Below are 19,245 nucleotides of genomic sequence, written 5' to 3'. Positions count from 1 at the left end.
AGGTTCACAGGTGGAAAATTACTAGATACGTTTCTGTTCTCAAAATAGTCAGAGCTTCTCAGAAGCCAGAGCTCTGCGGATTCCACTAAGCAGCTAACTCTGTATTGAAGTGATGGGAAAAGGGATAGTTCCTTTTTTTCTAACTTGGAGAATTTAATTTGGGGGTTTTATCAGAAACTTCTGCTCCTCGCTAGATGAATGGCCCCCTATATCTTTCATATTAAATTAACTGAGGGCAGAATGCCTTTGTTGGATGTGAATGACCGGCTCCAGAGTGTAGCTCATCATTTTTAAGTACAAAATGCAGACCTCAAATCAGGGAGCCTGAGTTATCACATCTATTGTCTATTTTTCAGAGAGTTTTTTTTTTCCATCCTCAGTTGCCACACAGGACATTAATTAGCAACCAGGAGGCTCCTGGGCAAGGTGCTCTCCCATTCTCTGTCCCTAATGGAACTGGCCCCAGGAGCACAGACCTGGACAACTCAGAGAGCACTTTGGCTTCCATTTCTCTCTCCCAACCAGGCTCAGGTCAGCATGACTAATCCCATTTTACCAATGAAGACACTGAGCAAGAACTCACACAAGGTAACACTCACAAGCTGCAGTGCTAGGACAGGCCTCCCAGTCCAGTGCCCCTTCCCCCACACTGCAATAGCCACACGTGACTTCACTTGGCAACAATTCACTCTTTTCCTATATAAACCTGTCTACAGCCAAACCACCCTGAACGTGCCTGATCTCGTCCAATATAAACCTCTGCCCTGCCTGCTGTTTCCCCTGCCTCTTCCTCCATTCTGAACTGAAATGAGTGAACTGTTCTTTAGCATTTGCACATCTTGTCTTTCTGGCCTCCCTTTTCATCATCGCCCAGCATGATCCCCAGGCTGTGGCCACGCTGTGACGTGTGCGCGACCCATGCCCACGGTGGCCGTGCTTCGTTCAGTGCTGTTCCCTCTGCTATGGCACCCTTCTCCACCTTCTTCACCGACCCATTTGTCACAAACCAAAAGCTTTTCCAAATGCTCTCCCTTGTCCAGAGGAATTCTCTCTCTCTCTTCCTTATAGTTCAGAAAAACCACTACTGGGTTGTGACAACTTGTGCACAGCAGCCTCTATTCAGACCTGTGTCTCAACGCCTCCCCTGGAAGCCCCCTGGGACAGCCCACAGTGTGTGCTGCTTCCCCCACCCCACCCCAACAAAGCCCTTCTTCTGTGTGTCTGTTTTCTGCTCCGTTTGCTGAGTTCCTCTAAAATAAGGGCCATGGTTTCTCATCTCTGGATCCCCAGGGCTTAGCACAGAGCAGGAAGTCATTGGCGACTCTCAGTAAGTGCAACATTTTGTTAAATATCAGCTATCTCCCCAGCGGGCATGTAAGCCCCGAGAGGGTGGAACCCCTACTCTCCCGGCCCAGGACCTTGCACATGGTGAGCCTGGGGGCAAGGCTTGCAGGGTGAGTGACCCGAATGACGCTGAGTGTAGGTGCGCAGGGACACTGGGAAGCAAGCCGTACTCACACTGCTCTTCCCACTCGCGCTCCTCCTTCTCGCTGGGGTGGCAATGCAGCTGGGCCTGCTTCAGGGTCCAGTAGAGCTCCTTCGCCCTCTGCTCTTCCTGGAGGCGAATCTGCTCTTCTCCTCGCTTCCTCTCCTCTTCCTCCTTCCTCTAAAATACCATGGAGACAGAATCCCGTTAGGTGACCCTAACACACCACAGAGTGGACGTGCCTCTGATTCTGCAGCAGGATAGGGCTGGGCTGTCGGGTCTCAGTCACTACACATGTGAAATGGCAACGGTTGCTCCTTTAAAAAAAAAAAAAAAAAAAAAAAAAAGCCTGGGTAGGGATCAAATGGGTTGACATGTGTGGAATGAGTTATAGATATTAAAGCTTCCTGAGCTATGCTTGAGAAAGAGAGAGTATAGGTACAGGGAGCGCACCTAGTCTTCCTGGAGGCCACGAAGCAGGATGTGGTCTTGTCTTTACCCTCAGTCTGGACAAGACACAAGCAGCCCCCTGTGACTGTGGGTTCCAGTCTGCAGATTCAACCAGCCACAGATAGAAAATAATGGAAATTACAGGGCATTTTCATTGTACTAGGTATTATAAGTAATGTAGGATGGCTTAAGGTACACAGGATGATGTAACCAAGTTACATGCAAATACTATGTCATTTTATATAAGGGACTTGAGCATCCATGAACTTGTGGTACCCACAGGGTGAGGGGTGTGTCCTGGAACCAATCCCCCATAGAAGCCCAGTGATGACAGAATTTTCCAAGAGACAGTAGGTTTGAGCCCCCTAAATTCCCCATTTCTGTCCCATTGTTAAACTCCAAGCAGGTCGTGTGTGTGTGTGTGGGTGTGTGTGTGTTTGTGTATGAATTTTCTTCTTTGTTTGCATCATGTGTAAATGTGCATAATGAGCCAAAAGCACATATGTGAAACTATCAGTCCTCTGAGCCACTTCACCCCAAACCAACCCAACCCACCCAAGCCAGTACCCAGAGGCCACCATTCCAACTACCATATGCACGTCTGACTAATGCTGCTAATTCTTGGTTTATCAAATATGGACATGAAATACCACCTTTAATCGTGGTACTTCGGAGTATATCTCCCTCAGAAGTGAACACCCACACTTTCCCCCTCCTCTTCCTCACTTTAAATTCACATCAATAACCAATGCAAATACACTTCACTGCAAAGCCAAATAGGATGATATTTTCACCAGTCTCAAAAAGTAGTACTTTTTAAAAAGATTTATTATTTATTTATTTATCTATATTTTTACTTATTAGATATTTATTTGTAAGGCAATGCAACAGAGAGAGACTCTTCTTTCCACTGGTGCACTCCCCAAATGGCAGGGAGCCAAGCCTGGACTTGGCCAAAGCCGGGAACCTGGAACTCCATCCTGGTCTCCCACATGGGTGGCAGGGGACCAAGTATTTTGGCCATCGTCTGCTACCTTCCCAGATGCTTTAGCAGGAAGGAGGATTGGAAGTAGAGCAGCCAGTACTCAAACTGGCGCTCTGATATGGAATGCTGACATCACTAGCGGTGGCCTAATCCACTGTGCCCCGTGGTCATTTTTAAATTTTTTAACATCTCCGAAATTTGAGTATGTCTTACAACCTACCACTTAAAACAGTTTTTTCTTCCTAACAGATTTTCACAACTGATGGCATCTTAAATTCAGTAAAACAGAGTGGTGTCATAGTCTTTTCTTTCAAATACCTTGTCGGGTTTTTTCTGGGTTAGTAATTGTTTTTTCTTGAAATTGGACATTAAATTTTCCCAAACTTTTCTCAGAGTAGTAAATCTTCTAAGTTTAACTGAGTGCTTTTCTTTTCTTTTAAGATTTATTTATTTATTTGAAAGTCAGAGTTAGAGAGAGAGAGGGAGAGACAGAGAGACAGTTCCTCCATCTGCTGGTTCATTCCCCAAATGGCCCCACAGCCAGCACTGGGCCAGGACGAAGCCAGGAGCCAGGAGCTTCTTCCACTTGGACCATCCTCCACTGCTTTTCCCAGGCCATTATCAGGGAACTGGATCAGAAGTGGAGCAGGCAGGAAACAAACCGGTGCCCACAGAGGATGCTGGCATTGCAGGCGGCGACTTTAACCCACTGAGCCATAGTGCTGGCCCCACCAAGTGCTTTTTCTAACAGATGTTTGTCTTTTTCCAAGGGACACCACTGCCCCTGATGCCATGTCCTTTCTTCTCCAGGCTGCACTGGCTGCTTACTAGGTCCCCTCTTCATCCACGCACCCAGGACCTGCCCCTCTGCCTTGGCTGAGTTGCAGCTCCTACCTCTTTCTTGGCTGATTTCTCCTGTGGCAGCAATTTATGTTGCAACACTTCTTAGGTAAGGATCCACAGAGACCCTTTCTGAGTCTTTACCTCTCTGAAAATATTGATATACACCTTCCCAGATAACTGTTATTGCGGATCAGTGTGCAGTTGATGAAAAGTCATTTTCTTGCACAATGTTGAAGACTTTATTTCCTGGTCTTCTTGAACCCAATTCAGCTGCCCTGATCCTCATTCTGTGTAAGGCACTAATTTTTCTCTCTGGAATCTTTTAGAGTCTCTTCATCACTGATGTTTTGAACTATTTAAAATAATGCAAATTGGTGTGGATTTTCTTTCATACATGTATAGGACACTTTTTTCCATCTGGAGCCTCCTGCCTTTTCAGTGCATTACATCCTTCCGTGGGATCCTTTGATGACTTCTTCTCTCCTTTTTCTTTCTCTGTAGAATCCTGTTTGCTGAGTGCTGTTCTCCTTGAGTTGATCTGCTAAGCGTCTTGTCATTTCTCTCTTATCTTTTCTGGTCCACTTCCTGGTTGATTCCACTGACTTTGTCTTCCCAATCTTGTATGGAATTGTTTGATTTCAGCTCTGACGTTTGTGATTTTCCAGCCCTCTTTCTTCTTTGGTTGTCCTTTTTCATAGCATCTTGTACTTGTCTCATGAATGCAATGGCTTGGAGGGTGCTCGGACAGTTCTCCCCACACTCCTTTGTTTCAGATCTAGTTCTCTGTGTGGGTTTTTTAAAGTGTGTTTGATTTGGTGCTTGCCATTCCTGTGGGGGCTTTCCTTCGATGTCTGCTATTCCCTAGAGAAGAAGTCACTATGGGAGCAGAAGGCTCTCAGCGTGTGACCGGAGCTTCCTTGAGAAGGGGGCTTCACTCTAGGGCAGTTGGGTAAGGAATAAGCTACTTCACTGAGGGACACTCACATGCAGGCGACAGTGTTTGGTGTCTTCTCCTCTAGCCTTTCTGGGTGGTGTTGGAACACCAACATTTCCTCACCTCCAGGGGGAGCCAGTTGCAGGTAGAACCACTCTCAGACTCATACCACCAAACTTTGAAGCACATTCTTTGTAAATTTCCTCAAGTCCTCCCAAAACTTGCCAGAATTAGCCCCTGAGGCCTGATGGGGCAGCAGTGTGGTCCAGATAAAGCCCCCCAAGCCCAGATCAGATACTGTACAAGCACTAGTCCCTGTTCTTCCCTCCAGGGTGCCCTGTGACCCTCTCCCCCATGCAAAGAGTTGACCAGATGCCCTCAAGAAACTCCAGGATTCATATTTAAGGGGGTAATCCTGGGGCCCAGTGGCTGAGTCCTGGTTATAGGCTGATTTTACGTGGCTCAAGTATACACAAAGACCCTGATTTTAAAAAAGAAAACCCCAGGCCGGCGCCGCGGCTCACTAGGCTAATCCTCCGCCTAGCGGCACCAGCACACCGGGTTCTAGTCCCGGTCGGGGCGCCGGATTCTGTCCCGGTTGCCCCTCTTCCAGGACAGCTCTCTGCTGTGGCCAGGGAGTGCAGTGGAGGATGGCCCAGGTGCTTGGGCCCTGCACCCCATGGGAGACCAGGAAAAGCACCTGGATCCTGGCTCCTGCCATCGGATCAGCGTGGTGTGCCGGCCGCAGCGCGCCGGCAGCGGCGGCCATTGGAGGGTGAACCAACGGCAAAGGAAGACTTTTCTCTCTGTCTCTCTCTCTCACTGTCCACTCTGCCTGTCCAAAAAAAAAAAAAAAAAATCCCAACCCTGAACACCTTAAGGACAATTCTGGTAGCTGTCCAGTGATCAGACCTGTTCTCACCTATCTGTTGATCATCTTCCTGATACTCCAAGCCCTGAACTTTTCCCTTTCACCTTCCCATCTTTCTGGTCAGATGGAAAGATTTAGCAGACTGGAAAAAGGTGGAAATGGGGACATGTAGGTAAAGCCACTCCACATAGAAACTTGCAGCCGAGCCCACATCCTCAGGCCTGCCCTTTGCAGAACCCAGTGCCTCCAAGCCCTGCCCTGGCAGGAATCTGGAGTCAGTTCACTGCCTTCATCCTCTCCCCACAGGTGACTTGCAAAGCCCCTCATTGTGTCTTCCAGCCCAAATATTCCTGGACACTTGCTCATCTATTCTTCTCTCCCCTCCTCCTTTGTCTGTCCTTGTGGTTTGTAACTTTCTCTGTCCTTTGGTATTATTTTAGTGGATCAATAAGGGACAAAAAAGAAAAATAACCGTGAATTTTTAACCTCTTTATTAACAAATGCCAAGGTTTTTGTGGCTTCTGAAATGGTTTAGACTAAAGACTTTCCTCCAATGATAGCTACTGTTTGAATGCTTGTCCACTAGAACCTGGGAGTCTTTTGTTAATGGCACTAAGAGTGTAGAAACTCAATCCAATGGTGATGTTTCCAGCTAGGGCCTTTGGGAAATGCCTAGCCTGGATTGGGTCATTAGGGTGGGCCCAAGGGTAGCTTATAAGGAGAGACAGAGACAAGCACCCCCACTCTCTCTTGCCACGCATGCTCTGTGCCACTGGAGGACTCTGCTAAGAAGCAGCCATCACCAGAGGCCAAGCCAGTGGGGCCTACCTAATCTTGGACTATGAGTCTCCAGAACCAAGAGCCAAATACACTTCTTTCCTTTTGTACCTTAGGCTGCCTCAAGTGTTTCACTGTAGTAATGAGACTCGCAGAATCAACGATCAAATTTTTAACTCCAAATTCCAACTTCCTAACAACCAATTCACTAAGAGTTGGGAATGAAGAGCTAATGAAGTGGCTTCATGTACTCATTCCCCAAATATTTACTGAGCGTTTACAAGGCCAGTCCTGGGATTACCGCACCGGGTTACAGCCGTGAGCGAGACAGATTCACCGCTAGCCTAGCGCTTGCCTTCTAGTGGTGGGAAAAAAACACTCCACAAATTAGAAAAATTTTCAAGAAAAACCCAAAAATAAGAAACAGTGTTCAGAGAATTAAAACAGTGTAAGTGATAGCATCAAAGAGGTTAACTTCCGGCTTCAGGATCACAAGACTTAGCAGAAGAGGTGACACATAGTCTGAGAAGTGAATAACAAGACAGGGGCAGCCAAGAGAGTATCAGGCAGAAGGAACTTCCTGGCAGAGAGAACCACAAGAGCAAAAGCCCCAGTATTGCGCCACATTTGCCTGTTTGAGCACAGAATTATCTACTGCGGCTGGAATCTATTTTGGCTGAGTTTGACATGCTGTGCAACACCCAGGAGATCTCCCGGAGGCAGGAGACTTGAGTCTGGGGTTAAGGGTGACATCAGCCTGGAGATACCGACCAGGGAGAGATCATTTGCATAAGGGTGATGCTTCTCAGCCACAGGACTTAAAGATATGACTGAGAGCAAGAGTATAGTTTAGGAGAAGACAACCAGAGTGTCTTGAGTCACTGCACCATTTACAAGTGGAGTCAGAGCTAGGAACAGGAACTGAGAAGGAAGGCCAAGGAACAAGGTAAAAATGCAGAAGGGGCAATGTCTGCTGAGCCAGCCAAGAAAGCATTTCGAGGAAAAGGGAGAGGTCAAGCCGAAGGCTGCTGAGGCTTCAGGAAAGATAAAGACACAGAAGCCACACAAGGCTGCTGGATGTGGCCACAGGAAGTCACACAGGATACTGGCAAGAGCAGCTGGTGCAGAGTAGGGAGAAGCCATCCGGGCACCACGGAGGAAGGAGGGGACCGCGAAGAAGCCCTGTATGCCATTTCCTGTAGAAAGGAGCAGAGGCAGCAGCGGCAGCAGGAGGGGAACATGGGGCTACGATACAAATGTGGGAGGCTGGTTGGTTTTAGGGTTGACATTATTAAAGCAGGGAGTTTTTGACTGACCCAGAATCAGAACTCAAGTCGCCAAGACTCCAAAGTTAACTTGGGTGAGTTGTACTTCCAAGTTGTACATTGTCTTCCTCACTCACCAGCATCTCAGCGGCACAGAAAGTCACCCCTCACACTGGTACAGCCCTTCCCACCTTACACAGTGGGCTTCCCATTCCCTCCCCAGGGCTCCCTAATCTTGGACCACGATCACCACGTCACTTAATCAACAGGGCACCAGCCAAGGCAATGTCCACACAGGCCCTTTAGATCCATCGCCCACCACACGGGTGTTCCAGGCAGGAGCAGTTCTTGGGGAAAACAGACAGTCAAGACCTGCCCAAATCAGAAGGGCTCCAGCACCTGCTACAGACAAGGAGTGAATTAGTTTGTTCAGGCTGCCACACCAGAGTGCCACAGACTACATGACTGAAATACAGAAATGTGTTTCTTTGCAAGTCTAAAATCAAAGGAGACAGGGTTGGCTTTATCCTGAGGTCTCTCTCCTTGACTTGTAGGCAGCTGCCTCCTCTCCATGTCATCACACGGCCTCTCCTCTACACGTATGTGTCAGTCTGTCCAATTTCCTCTTACTAGGACGCCAGTCATACTAGATTAGGATCCAGCTGACCCTAAAGATCGCATTTTAACTTAACGGCCTCCCTGAAGACCCCACCTCCAAAGACAGTTACATTCTGAAATACTGGGAATTGGGACTTTCACGTTCCTGTGGATTCCGTAAGGACACAGTTAAGCCCTAAAAAGAGACTGCACCCCAGAGAAGGGTCACTGCGGCCATATGGTGGCTAAGTGGCACTCACCACCTCAAATTACCAGGCAGCGTTCCCGCTGCACCCAGCCGTGGCTAACAGGAAGCAGAACATTAAATGACCATTCCATTGTTCACTGGATTTGTTAGGTAGGAAGGTAGAAATGAGCCCATGCCTGTGAAAGGGGTCTCAGGAAAACAAAGCACCGGTGTGACGGAATGGAGCAAACTTGGAAGCAGGCAGGACTTCACACTACAAAGTCCTGCCCATACCCCCATAACTTCATAGGTGGCCCTAGCCTTCTCCCCAAGAAAAGCACCCCAGGGATAATCCTCTCCGCCAGGAGCCAAAAGGGCTACACTCTGATAACACTGGGTAATAAAACGTTGGGGGGAATTTCATTTATTTCTTTTTTTTTAAAGATTTATTTTATTTATTTGAAAGAGTTACAGAGAGAGGTAGAGACAGAGAGAGAGGTCTTCCATCCATTGGTTCACTCCCCAGATGGCTGCAATGGCTGAAGCTGCACCGATCCTAAGCCAAGAGCTTCTTCCAGGTCTCCCACATGGATGCAGGGGACTTGGGCCAAGGACTTGGGCCAATGACTTGGGCCATCGTCTACTGCTTTCTCAGGCCATAGCAGAGAGCTGGATCGGAAGAGGAGCAGCCGGGATTAGAACCAGTGCTCATATTGGATGGCGGTGCTTCAAGCCAGGGCTTTAACCCGCTGTGCCACAGTGCAGGCCCCAGGAATTTCACTTATTTCACAAAGGAAACCCTCTGTCTAGGAGAAGCAGTGAGTTGGGGAGGAGAAAAACAGGGGGAAGAAGTGGATTCCACCCTTCTAGAAACCCCAGCCTGGATGTCCAGATGCCATCTGTTCTGACAAATGTACTACCTCATTAAACCTTGCTGCCTTGGTTACCACTGCTCTCTGTCTCACACCTGACATTCCCTTCTTACTGGCAGACAAGGACTCCAGCCATCTCCAGCCATCTCCACTAACAAATTCTCAGCACCGGTGGCCCCAGAGGTCAGTGGCCACCTCCACTGCAAAGGAAATGCCTGGCCAGTTACTGTGACAGAGGCAGGCTCTTCTCTGCAGGAGAAAACATGGTGCAAGCGCAGATAAGCAGAATTGCATCTTTCTCCCCCCCCCCCCAGCTTTGCCAAAATGACTCAACCCTCACTGCTGAATTGCCTAAATTCAGAATCTTTTGGCCAATCTGAGATCACAAAAAAAAAAAAAAAAGTCATTCAGCAGACAAAGAGAAAGGTCTGTGCAGACAAAAAGGAGATATGCCCCTCCCCCTCCCCTTCCACCTAGAAATCACTCACCCTGTTCTGGCTGCCCAAAGCCTTCTGAGCTGTCCAGTTTATCTAATCCCCCTTCTCCTGATAACCCATCGGTAACAGCAAACCACAGGCACCCACAGATGCCCCGGTCTGCCTCACCCCAGTGGAATATCTCATCAAGACAAACGCTTTTTTGGAAGGCATCATTGTTTGTGTTGATAATCTAACCCCAATAATATCACCATGCTTTGTAAGTTGATGCATTCCCGATCGGCAGGGCTGGGCCTGTGTCTTGCATTCCTCCACCTGCAGTTCATACCCTTGCAGATGCTCCAAAAACACTGCCTTGAGAGAGGGAGAGAATCAACACACAGGTGACAGTAAGGGCTTGTCATGGCCCAGCAGAGAGAAAGGATTCACCTGACCATGTTGTCTTGCTCATGTCAACCTTGCCAAGTCCCATTCAGGTCAAGTCTAAAATTTTCAAGAAAAAACTGAGCTGGCACCACGGCTCACTAGACTAATCCATCGCCTGTGGCGCCGGCACCCCGGGTTCTAGTCCCACTCGGGGCACTGGATTCTGTCCCGGTTGCCCCTCTTCCAGGCCAGCTCTCTGCTGTGGCCCAGGAGTACAGTGGAGGATGGCCCAAGTTCTTGGGCCCTGCACCCTCATGGGAGACCAGGAGAAGCACCTGGCTCCTGGTTTGGATCAGCGTGATGCGCCGGCCGCAGCGGCCATTGGTGGGGGTGAACAAACGGAAAAGGGAGACCTTTTTCTCTCTCTCTTTCTCTCTCACTGTCCACTCTGCCTGTCAATAAATAAATATAAGAAAAGAAAAAACTGAGAAGTACTAAATTTTCTCAGGGCTGGCGATTGTGGCATAGTGGGTAAAGCCGCCACCTGCAGTGCTGGCATCCCATATGGGTACTGGTTCGAGTCCTGGCTGCTCCTCTTCTGATCCAGCTCTCTGCTGAGGCCTGGAAAAGCAGTAGAAGATGGCCCAAATCTTTGGGCCCCTGTACCCATGTGGAAGACCCAGAAGAAGCTCCTGGCTTCATATCGGCCCAGCTCTGGTGATTGCAGCCATTTGGGGAGTGAACCAGAAGATAAACGATCTCTCTCTCTCTCTCTCTCTCTCTCTCTCTCTGCCTCCTCCCCTCTCTCTGTAACTCTGACTTTCAAATAAATAAATAATCCTTTAGAAAAGAAGTTTTTGAGGACCAGCGCTGTGGAACAGTGGGTAAAGCTGCCACCTGCAGTGCTGGCATCCCATATGGGTACTGCTTCAAGTCCTGGCTGCTCCATTTCCTATCCAGCTTTCTGCTATGGCCTAGGAAAGCAGTAGAAGATGGCCCAAGTCCTTGGGTCCCTGCACCTGTATAGGAGACCTGGAAGACGACCTTGGCTCCTGACTTCGGATGGGCAAAGCTTTGGCCATTGCGGCCAACTGGGAATGAACCAGCAAATGGAAGATCTCTCCCTCTCTCTCTCTCTCTCTCTCTAACTCTGACTTTTGAGTAAATAAATAAATAAATCTTTTTTGAAAAAAGTTTTCTCACCACTTCTAGTCTTATTGGGAATAAGACAACAACAATTTCTATAGTTGTAGAAGATGTCATTTTATTAACTGGCCCAAATTAATTCTAACTTTAAAGGAAAAGTGGGTGGGGGCAGTGACAGGAAAAAGAAAAACTCAAGAACACCTTCTCTGAATCAGCTGTGTCTCTTTCCCTATCCGGGAAACTGGGAGGAGGTAGGACGGGGAGGGAAGACTTGGAAATGGAGAGGCCTTCAGTCACAGGACCTGAAGCAGAAGGCAGGATCCTTACTGAGCCGTCTTCTGTGATCTGGAGCCGAAAAAGCAGCATACAGAAGCAGTCTCAGAAGTGAAGAAAACAGGGGGGAAATGCAAATATTATCTGGCCTCGGGATCTCCTTTTTATAAAGGAGAAATTTATATGCATGTAAATTACACTCAAATGGTGCTAGCCACAACAGAAGGATTTTTAAAAACAGGTTTCCAGCTGTCTCTGTCTTCTGTTTTGAAGTTTTTTCTTCAATCCTGTACAAGGATTCTGAGACTTCTTTCCCATTTTCTCTCTTTTTTAAGACTTACTTTATTTATTTGAAAGGCAGAGTTATAGGGAGAGAGAGAGCATCTTTCATCTGCTGATCCACTGCCTAAAAAGCTACAACAGCTAGGGCTGGGCCAGGATGAAGCAGGAACCAGAAGCTTCCTGCAGGTCTCTCATGTGAGTGGCAGGGGCCCAAGGACTTGGGCCATCCTCCACTGCTTTTCCAGGCACATTAGCAGGGAGCTGGATGGGAAGCAGAGCAGCCAGAACTCAAACGGGCACCCATATGGGATGCCGGCGCTGCAGGCTGCTGTTTAACCGGCTGCATCACAGCGCCAATCCCACCTTTGCATTTTCTAAAAGGAGTTTTCAGTATAGTCTTTTCTATGACCTGGGGAATTATCAGAACGTGCCTAATCCTCACCTGGAGCTGTGGGGAGGATTCTAGCCAACTGCCCACCACCACCAGGTCTGGCATTCGGGTTGTCTCCTCTCCTCCAGTCTCCACCTGTCTCCCTCTTTCAGGCAGTGAGAACCTCAGTGCAGTCAATCCAAGAACTTTCTCTTTCCTCCAAGGCTGCGCCTCTCAGTTCCCTTGGCAGGGAACTCCCCAGTCCTCAGCGCTCAGCTTTGGACTCAGAAGTCTTTCTCTGTGCTTTTCCCCACCCCAGTGTCCAACTGAAGCCAAGTCTTGCTGGTATTGCCCCACCATTTCTCTATGTCCACCACCCTCTAGCCTTCCGTAGCCACAGACCCTGTCCACATCCTCATCACTTCTCACCCTGACCATTGTAAAAATCTCCCAGCTGTCCTCCCTCCCACAAACATTCATCACCTGAATCACCACCAGATGTGCTCTTAAACCTTGATCACGGGGCAGCGTTGTGGCACAGCAGAAACCCGGCATCCCATATCAGAGCACTGGTTTGAGCCCCGGATGCTCCACTTCCAATCCAGCTCCCTGCTAATATGTCTGGGAAAGCAGCAGAAGATGGCCCAAGTACTCGGGCCCCTGCCACCCACATGGGAAACCTGGATGGAGTTCCAGGCTCCTGGCTTCAGTTTGGCCTAGCTCCAGCTGTTGCAGGCATTTGGGGAATGAACCAGTACATAGAAGATCTCTCTCCCTCTCTGTCACTCTGCCTTTCAAATACATAAATAAATCTTTTTTTAAAAGATGGCACAAGTACTTAGGCTCCTGCTACTTACTTAGGAAACCAGAATGGAATTCTTAGCTCCTGGCTTCAGCCTGGCTCAGATCTGGCTGTTATGGACATTTGAGAAATAAAACAGTGGGTGTAAGATTCTCTCTCTCTCTCTCTTTCAAATCAATCAATTTTCTTTTGAAAACTTGGTCAGGCCATGCCCCTTAGGATCAAGAGCCCACTTCGCCCAGAGCACAGCTGACCTCCTTTACACAGCATTCAGTGGCTCCAAGACTGACCCTGCCAGCATCACGTCTGGCTCTACCATCACGGGCATTTTACCTCCCCAGTGCTAGCCGATCATCCACCGTCCCACAGGCCTGCCTGCACTCGAGCCCAGATGCCTGAAGGCTCCCCTTTGCCCTCCAGGACAGTTCCCTGTGGGTTGGGGTTGAGGGCCACTCACCTCTTTCAGCCCCAACACCCTGTAAGCTTTTCAGGAGCAGAGAATTTATGCCTCCCTTTCCCTCCCCACTCCCCCAACAAGCAACCTGCACTTAGATGCTTGGTGGTGGAGGGTGGAAATATTAAAGGAAAGCTGTTGGTAACTTCCTATGTGCAAGACTCACAGAGGGGCCGGCGCCGTGGCGCACTAGGTTAATCCGCTGCCTGCATCCCAAATGGGTGCTGGGTTCTAGTCTTCCAGTCCAGCTCTCTGCTGTGGCCTGGGAAGGCAGTGGAGGATGGCCCAAGTGCTTGGGCCCTGCACCCGAATGGGAGACCAGGAGGAGGCACCTGGCTCCTGGCTTCGGATAGACATAGCTCCGGCCGTTGTGGCCATTTGGGGAGTGAACCAACGGAAGGAAGACCTTTCTCTCTGTTTCTCTCTCTCTCTATCTGTAACTCTACTTGTCAAATAAATAAATAAAAATAGAAATAAACTTAAAAAAAAAAGACTCACAGAACACCAGCGTGGTGGAGCTGAAAGCCACAATAAAAATTAGCTACGCCAATCTTTAATCCAATGCATAAATCCTTTCGTTGAAACTGTTTCATTATCTATTGCAAAATAACAAACTACAAAAAACTGAACAGCTTAGACAAACAGCCTTTTTATTTACTTAGGATTCTGTGGTATTAACAATTCAGGGAGGGCTCCTGTGGGTGGCTCTTCTGCTCCACAGGGTCTCAGTGGACGTCAGTCAGTGGGCTGGGCTCATTCACGGGGATGGGCTGGCAGAGCCAAGCAGCTCCACTCAGGAGTCTAATGCCTCAGAGTCCCTCCACTTAACCCCCCTCCCCCTCCCCCCCCCCTCCCTGGGACTCCTGGGACTTCCTTATCCCATGGTGAAATAAGGGCTTCCAAAAGTGAGTCTCCCAGGATATGGAAATCAGAAGTTGTGAATCTCTTATAGGCTCCCCCTCAAAAGCTACACAGATAGAATACATCTAAAAGTACCACTTAAGAAAATTCCACAATTCCATGGAGGTCCAGCATATGGCCCAACAGGTTAAGCTGCTGCTTGCAATGCTGGCATCCCACACCAGAGTGCCAGCTCTGGTCCTGGCTCCTCTGCCTCCAATCCAGAGTCCTGCTAATGTGCCTGGGAAGCCAGCAGAAGACAATGGTGCCAGTGCTTGGGACCCTGCCACCTATGTGGGCAACCAGGGTGGAGTTCCCGGTTCCCGGCTCCTGGCTCCTGGCTCCTGGCTCCTGGCTTTGGCCTAGCCTAGACCTGGCTGTTATGGCCATTAGATGGAAAACTGCTCTTTCTGTCTCTCCCTCTCTCTCTTCTCTGTTGTTCTGCCTTTCAATAAATATCTTTTTTTAAAGTCCATTGAAAATCAAATTTAAAGATAAGTTTATTTTGTTGCAAGAAACACTTTGAAATCCATGCATAGGAGGGATCATCACATTCAAGAGAAACATGTGCTATGAAAAATATGCATGGATTTCAAATGGTTCTCACGGCAAAATAAATCTTTTTTATTTGTATTTATTGTCATTTTTATTGAAAGGCAGAGGAGACAGAGATCTTCCCAATCAGCATCTTAACCACTTAACCAAATGCTCATCTGCAAAATAAATATCTCTTAATTCCATTTTCCCACATTAAAAAAAATTATTTATTGGGGCTGGCACTACAGCATAGGGGCATAGTGGGCTAAGCTTCCACCTGCAGCACCAGCACCCCATATGGGCACCAGTTCATGTCCCAGCTGCTCCTCTTTTGATCCAGCTCTCTGCTTATGGCCTGGGAAAGCAGTAGAAAATAGCCCAAGTGCTCGGGCCCTTGCACCAACATGGGAGACCGGGAAGAAACTCCTGGCTCCTGGCTTTGGATCTGCTCAGCTCTGGCTGTTGCGGCCATCTGGGGAGTGAACCAGTAGATGGAAGACCTTTCTGTCTCTCCCTCTCTCTGCCTGTAACTTTACCTCTCAAATAAATAAATAAGTCTTTAAAATAGAAAAAAAAACATTTATTTATTTATTTGAGAGAGAACTTCCATCCACAGGTTCACCTCTAAAAGTGCTCACAATGGCCATCCAGGCTGGACCCAGGGCTGGAGCCAGACCAGAAACATCACCCAGGTCTCCCATGTGGGTGGCAGGAACCCAATTACTTGAGCCATCACCACTGTCTCCCAGGGTCTATATTAGTCAGGAGTTGGAGCAAGCCTGGACACCCCGATATAGAACACAGGCGCCCTAACCAGTATCTTAACCACTAGGCCAAATGCCTACCCCCTTCTTGAAGTAGCCTCCTGCAAAAAAGCTTGTCCAAGGATGTTCATATCGTTACATTGCATTTTACCCTAACCAAGTCTAAAAGCAAGGTAAATGCATTAGGAAAGAACTAAAACACCATAAACATGGTATATTCACTCAGACTTATTGTATGTAGCTGTTAAATGAATGTGTGTACTAATAAGAACAGATTTTGAAAACAATTGAGTTTTAGGTTGGATAATTTATACAGATAATTACAATTTGTAAAAATAATCTCTCAGAAATATATAGACTACATGTTTCTATGGCTTCATATATTTTATAAAGTACAAACACCAAATTGAGGCCTTTGCTACAGCACAGCGGCTTAAGCCTGCAGTGCCAGCTTCCCATATGGGCACAGGTCCAAGTCCTGGCTGCTCCACTTCCAATCCAGCTCTCTGCTATGGCCTGGGAAAGTAGTGGAAGATGGCCCAAGTGCTTGGGATCATGCACCCACGTGGGAGACCCAGAAGAACCTCCTGGCTCCTGGCTTCAGATCGGCCCAGTTCTGGTTACTGCAGCCATTTGGAGAGTGAACAAGCAGATGAAAGATTCTCTCTCTCTCTCTCTCTCTCTCTCTCTCTCTCTGCTTCTTCCTCTCTCTCTGTTACTCTGCCTTTCAAATAAATAAATAAATAAGTCTAAAAAAGAAAGAAAGTATATCAATTTGCAAGAAAGGGAGACTAATAAAATGGGAATGAGTGATTTTTCAAGTTTTGGTGATACTGTTAATTTCTTCTGAATGTTAAGTAACATGGGAAATTTTAATGTTTGCTGAATTTGTGGGTTGGATGTCTAAATACTTTTATGTTAGTTTCTACATTTTTTGTAAAGTTAAACATTTTTAAGAATAAAACACTATTTGTAATTTTTTATTTCTTTTTAAAATATTTTAATTTACTTTTTGGAGAGACAGAGAAAAGTTCTCATCTGATATCCACTCCTCAAATGCCCACATAGCCAGGACTCAGCAAGACCTGGGAAATGCAACCCAAGTTTCCTGCATGGGTGGCTGGAACCCATCACTTGAGCTGCCTCCCAGAGTCTGCAATAGCAGGAAGCTGGAGTCAGGAGCTGGAGCTGGGAATAGACCTCAGGAGCTCTGACACGGAACACGATGTCTTAACCACTGGTCTAAATGGCCTCCCCAGACAGAGTCATTTCTACTGCGTTCTACGCATCAGTGCCAGCTCATGGTGGGGGCAACAGACCTCACCTCTCTAAGGAGGAGCCACACAGAATTTGCCACCGGCTGTATGTAACCCACCACAAGAACATTTTGAGATGATGCGCATGTTAATTTCCTGGGATGCAGAGCTCACACAACAACAGATCTAACAAAAACACCCCAGCTCATAAACCTGGACTGTCCAGCTCCGTGACCAGATGTCCCGCTCAGACACTGCCCTCAGCAGCCCCTCCAGGGCCTCTCAGTGGAGACCGAGGCTCCTCAGAATGAAGACGGCTACTTCCACTCAAGTTTGTTTTTTTGTTTTTTGTGTTTTTTTTTGTTTTGTTTTTTGTTTTTTGTTTTTTTGACAGGCAGAGTGGACAGTGAGAGAGAGAGACAGAGAGAAAGCTCTTCCTTTGCCGTTGGTTCACCCTCCAATGGCCGCCACGGCCGCCGCACCGCGCTGATCCAAAGGCAGGAGCCAGGTACTTATCCTGGTCTCCCATGGGGTGCAGGGCCCAAGCACTTGGGCCATCCTCCACTGCACTCCCTGGCCACAGCAGAGAGCTGGCCTGGAAGAAGGGCAACCGGGACAGAATCCGGCGCCCCGACTGGTGCTAGAACCCGGTGTGCCGGCGCCGCTAGGCGGAGGATTAGCCTAGTGAGCCGCGGCGCCGGCGATCCATTCAAGTTTAAACATTCACATTTGGCAAACTAATTTATAAAACAAAAACACAACGGAATAACAAACTTCCTTGGAAATGACACCATCAGCCTGCCTTTGCGTTCCTTATGAAGCCTGAGGGCCTGCCCCCCGTCCTTGCTGTGTCCCCACGAGTCCCTGCCCAGAGCCTCTCTCACTTATCTCCCTCCTTGCCACAGACTCTCAAGGAGACCGTCAGCCAGGAAACCTCTGCCAGTAACTTAATCCCTTCGCGAGCTCCTTGAGAACTGAGCCCCAGAACCCAGCTCCCCCGGGGGAAGAGAGAGGCCAGAACCAGGAAAGGTGAGTCTGGGGTTAGGGATATGTAACAAGAATTGCTTTTCTTCCCCAGGGGACTTTAAAAAGTCATACACAAAAACCCAACGGTGTAAACTAAATACCTCTCTACTATGGACTGGATTTGAAATACTTCCATGGGATTATTGTTCCTTATGGTGGATTTGACGAAGATCACCGTGGCTCTGCAGGGAAAGGTCCTTTTTCATAGGTGATGCATGCTCTCGAGTCAAACCTGGCCTCCATCTGTTTTTAAAAACAAAGTCCTATTGCCGGCGCCGCGGCTCACTAGGCTAATCCTCCGCCTAGCGGCGCCGGCACACTGGGTTCTAGTCCCGGTCGGGGCGCCGGATTCTGTCCCGGTTGCCCCTCTTCCAGGCCAGCTCTCTGCTGTGGCCAGGGAGTGCAGTGGAGGATGGCCCAGGTGCTTGGGCCCTCCCCATGGGAGGCCAGGAGAAGCACCTGGCTCCTGGCTCCTGCCATCGGATCAGCGCAGTGCGCCGACCGCGGCGGCCATTAGAGGGTGAACCAACGGCAAAGGAAGACCTTTCTCTCTGTCTCTCTCTCTCTCACTGTCCACTCTGCCTGTCAAAAAAAAAAAAAAAAAGTTAAAAAAAAAAAAAAACAAAGTCCTATTGGAACACAGCCACGCCCATCTGTAGTCACACGTCTCTAGCTGTCATTGTGCCCCCTTGGCAGAGTTGAGTTGCTGCTACAGAGACAGTATGGCTGCAAAGCCATAAACTTTTTAAAGGCTGGGATATAAACTATCTGGCCCTTCCCTGGAGGTGGTTTGCTAATCCCAGAGTTAAAGTGCCCTGATACCTGCAACTGCCTTGCAAATTGTTTAGCGAAACCACAAGGACCAAATCTGTCCAACTAAGACCAAAAGAGAGAATCAGAAACAGGAATGCAAATATGGCAAAATATTAATAATTCAGGTAGAGAATATATCAGTGTTCATTCTCTTCTTTCAACTCTCTGCAGGCTTGAAACTTTTTTAATACAATGCTCTGGGAGTAAATTTTCATTCATTTGAAAAGAGACTCTCCAAAGTAAATTCCAAATCAAGGGAAACTTAAATGAAGAGACCAATAGCAATGTAAATATACAACTAGGAATTGCATTATATTTTAAAATGGGAACAATCTCATTCACAACAATAACAAAAATATTAAACCTAAGGTTTAACTGAAAAAAGAAACGCAGAACACATAAAAATAATAAATTTTACCAAGGACTGAAAAATAGAAGCACATAGGTATTAGGTAAGTTATTAAGAATGTTCGGGACAGGGTGGTCAGTATATTTACATGTGTTTTAAAAATTTAACAAATACAAGAGGAAGCTTAGAAAAACAGGAAAAAC

General features: G+C 47.8%; 1 protein-coding gene across 2 annotated transcripts in view; it reads right to left on the bottom strand.

Moving 5' to 3' along the window:
• Positions 1 to 19,245, bottom strand: part of SH2D4B (SH2 domain containing 4B) — a 104,262-nt gene that overhangs the window by 48,913 nt on the left and 36,104 nt on the right. For both annotated transcript variants that reach the window (XM_070057949.2, XM_089313595.1), the window contains one exon: positions 1,519 to 1,666. In XM_070057949.2, the coding sequence (XP_069914050.1) occupies positions 1,519 to 1,666 (148 nt within the window). The remainder of the gene's footprint in view (positions 1 to 1,518; positions 1,667 to 19,245) is intronic.

This window comes from Oryctolagus cuniculus, chromosome 15 (genome assembly GCF_051225735.1).
Source record: "Oryctolagus cuniculus isolate XC-2025 breed Fujian yellow rabbit chromosome 15, ASM5122573v1, whole genome shotgun sequence".
NCBI classification, from domain to species: Eukaryota; Metazoa; Chordata; class Mammalia; order Lagomorpha; family Leporidae; genus Oryctolagus; species Oryctolagus cuniculus.
This window is presented reverse-complemented; position numbering and strand designations above follow the sequence as displayed.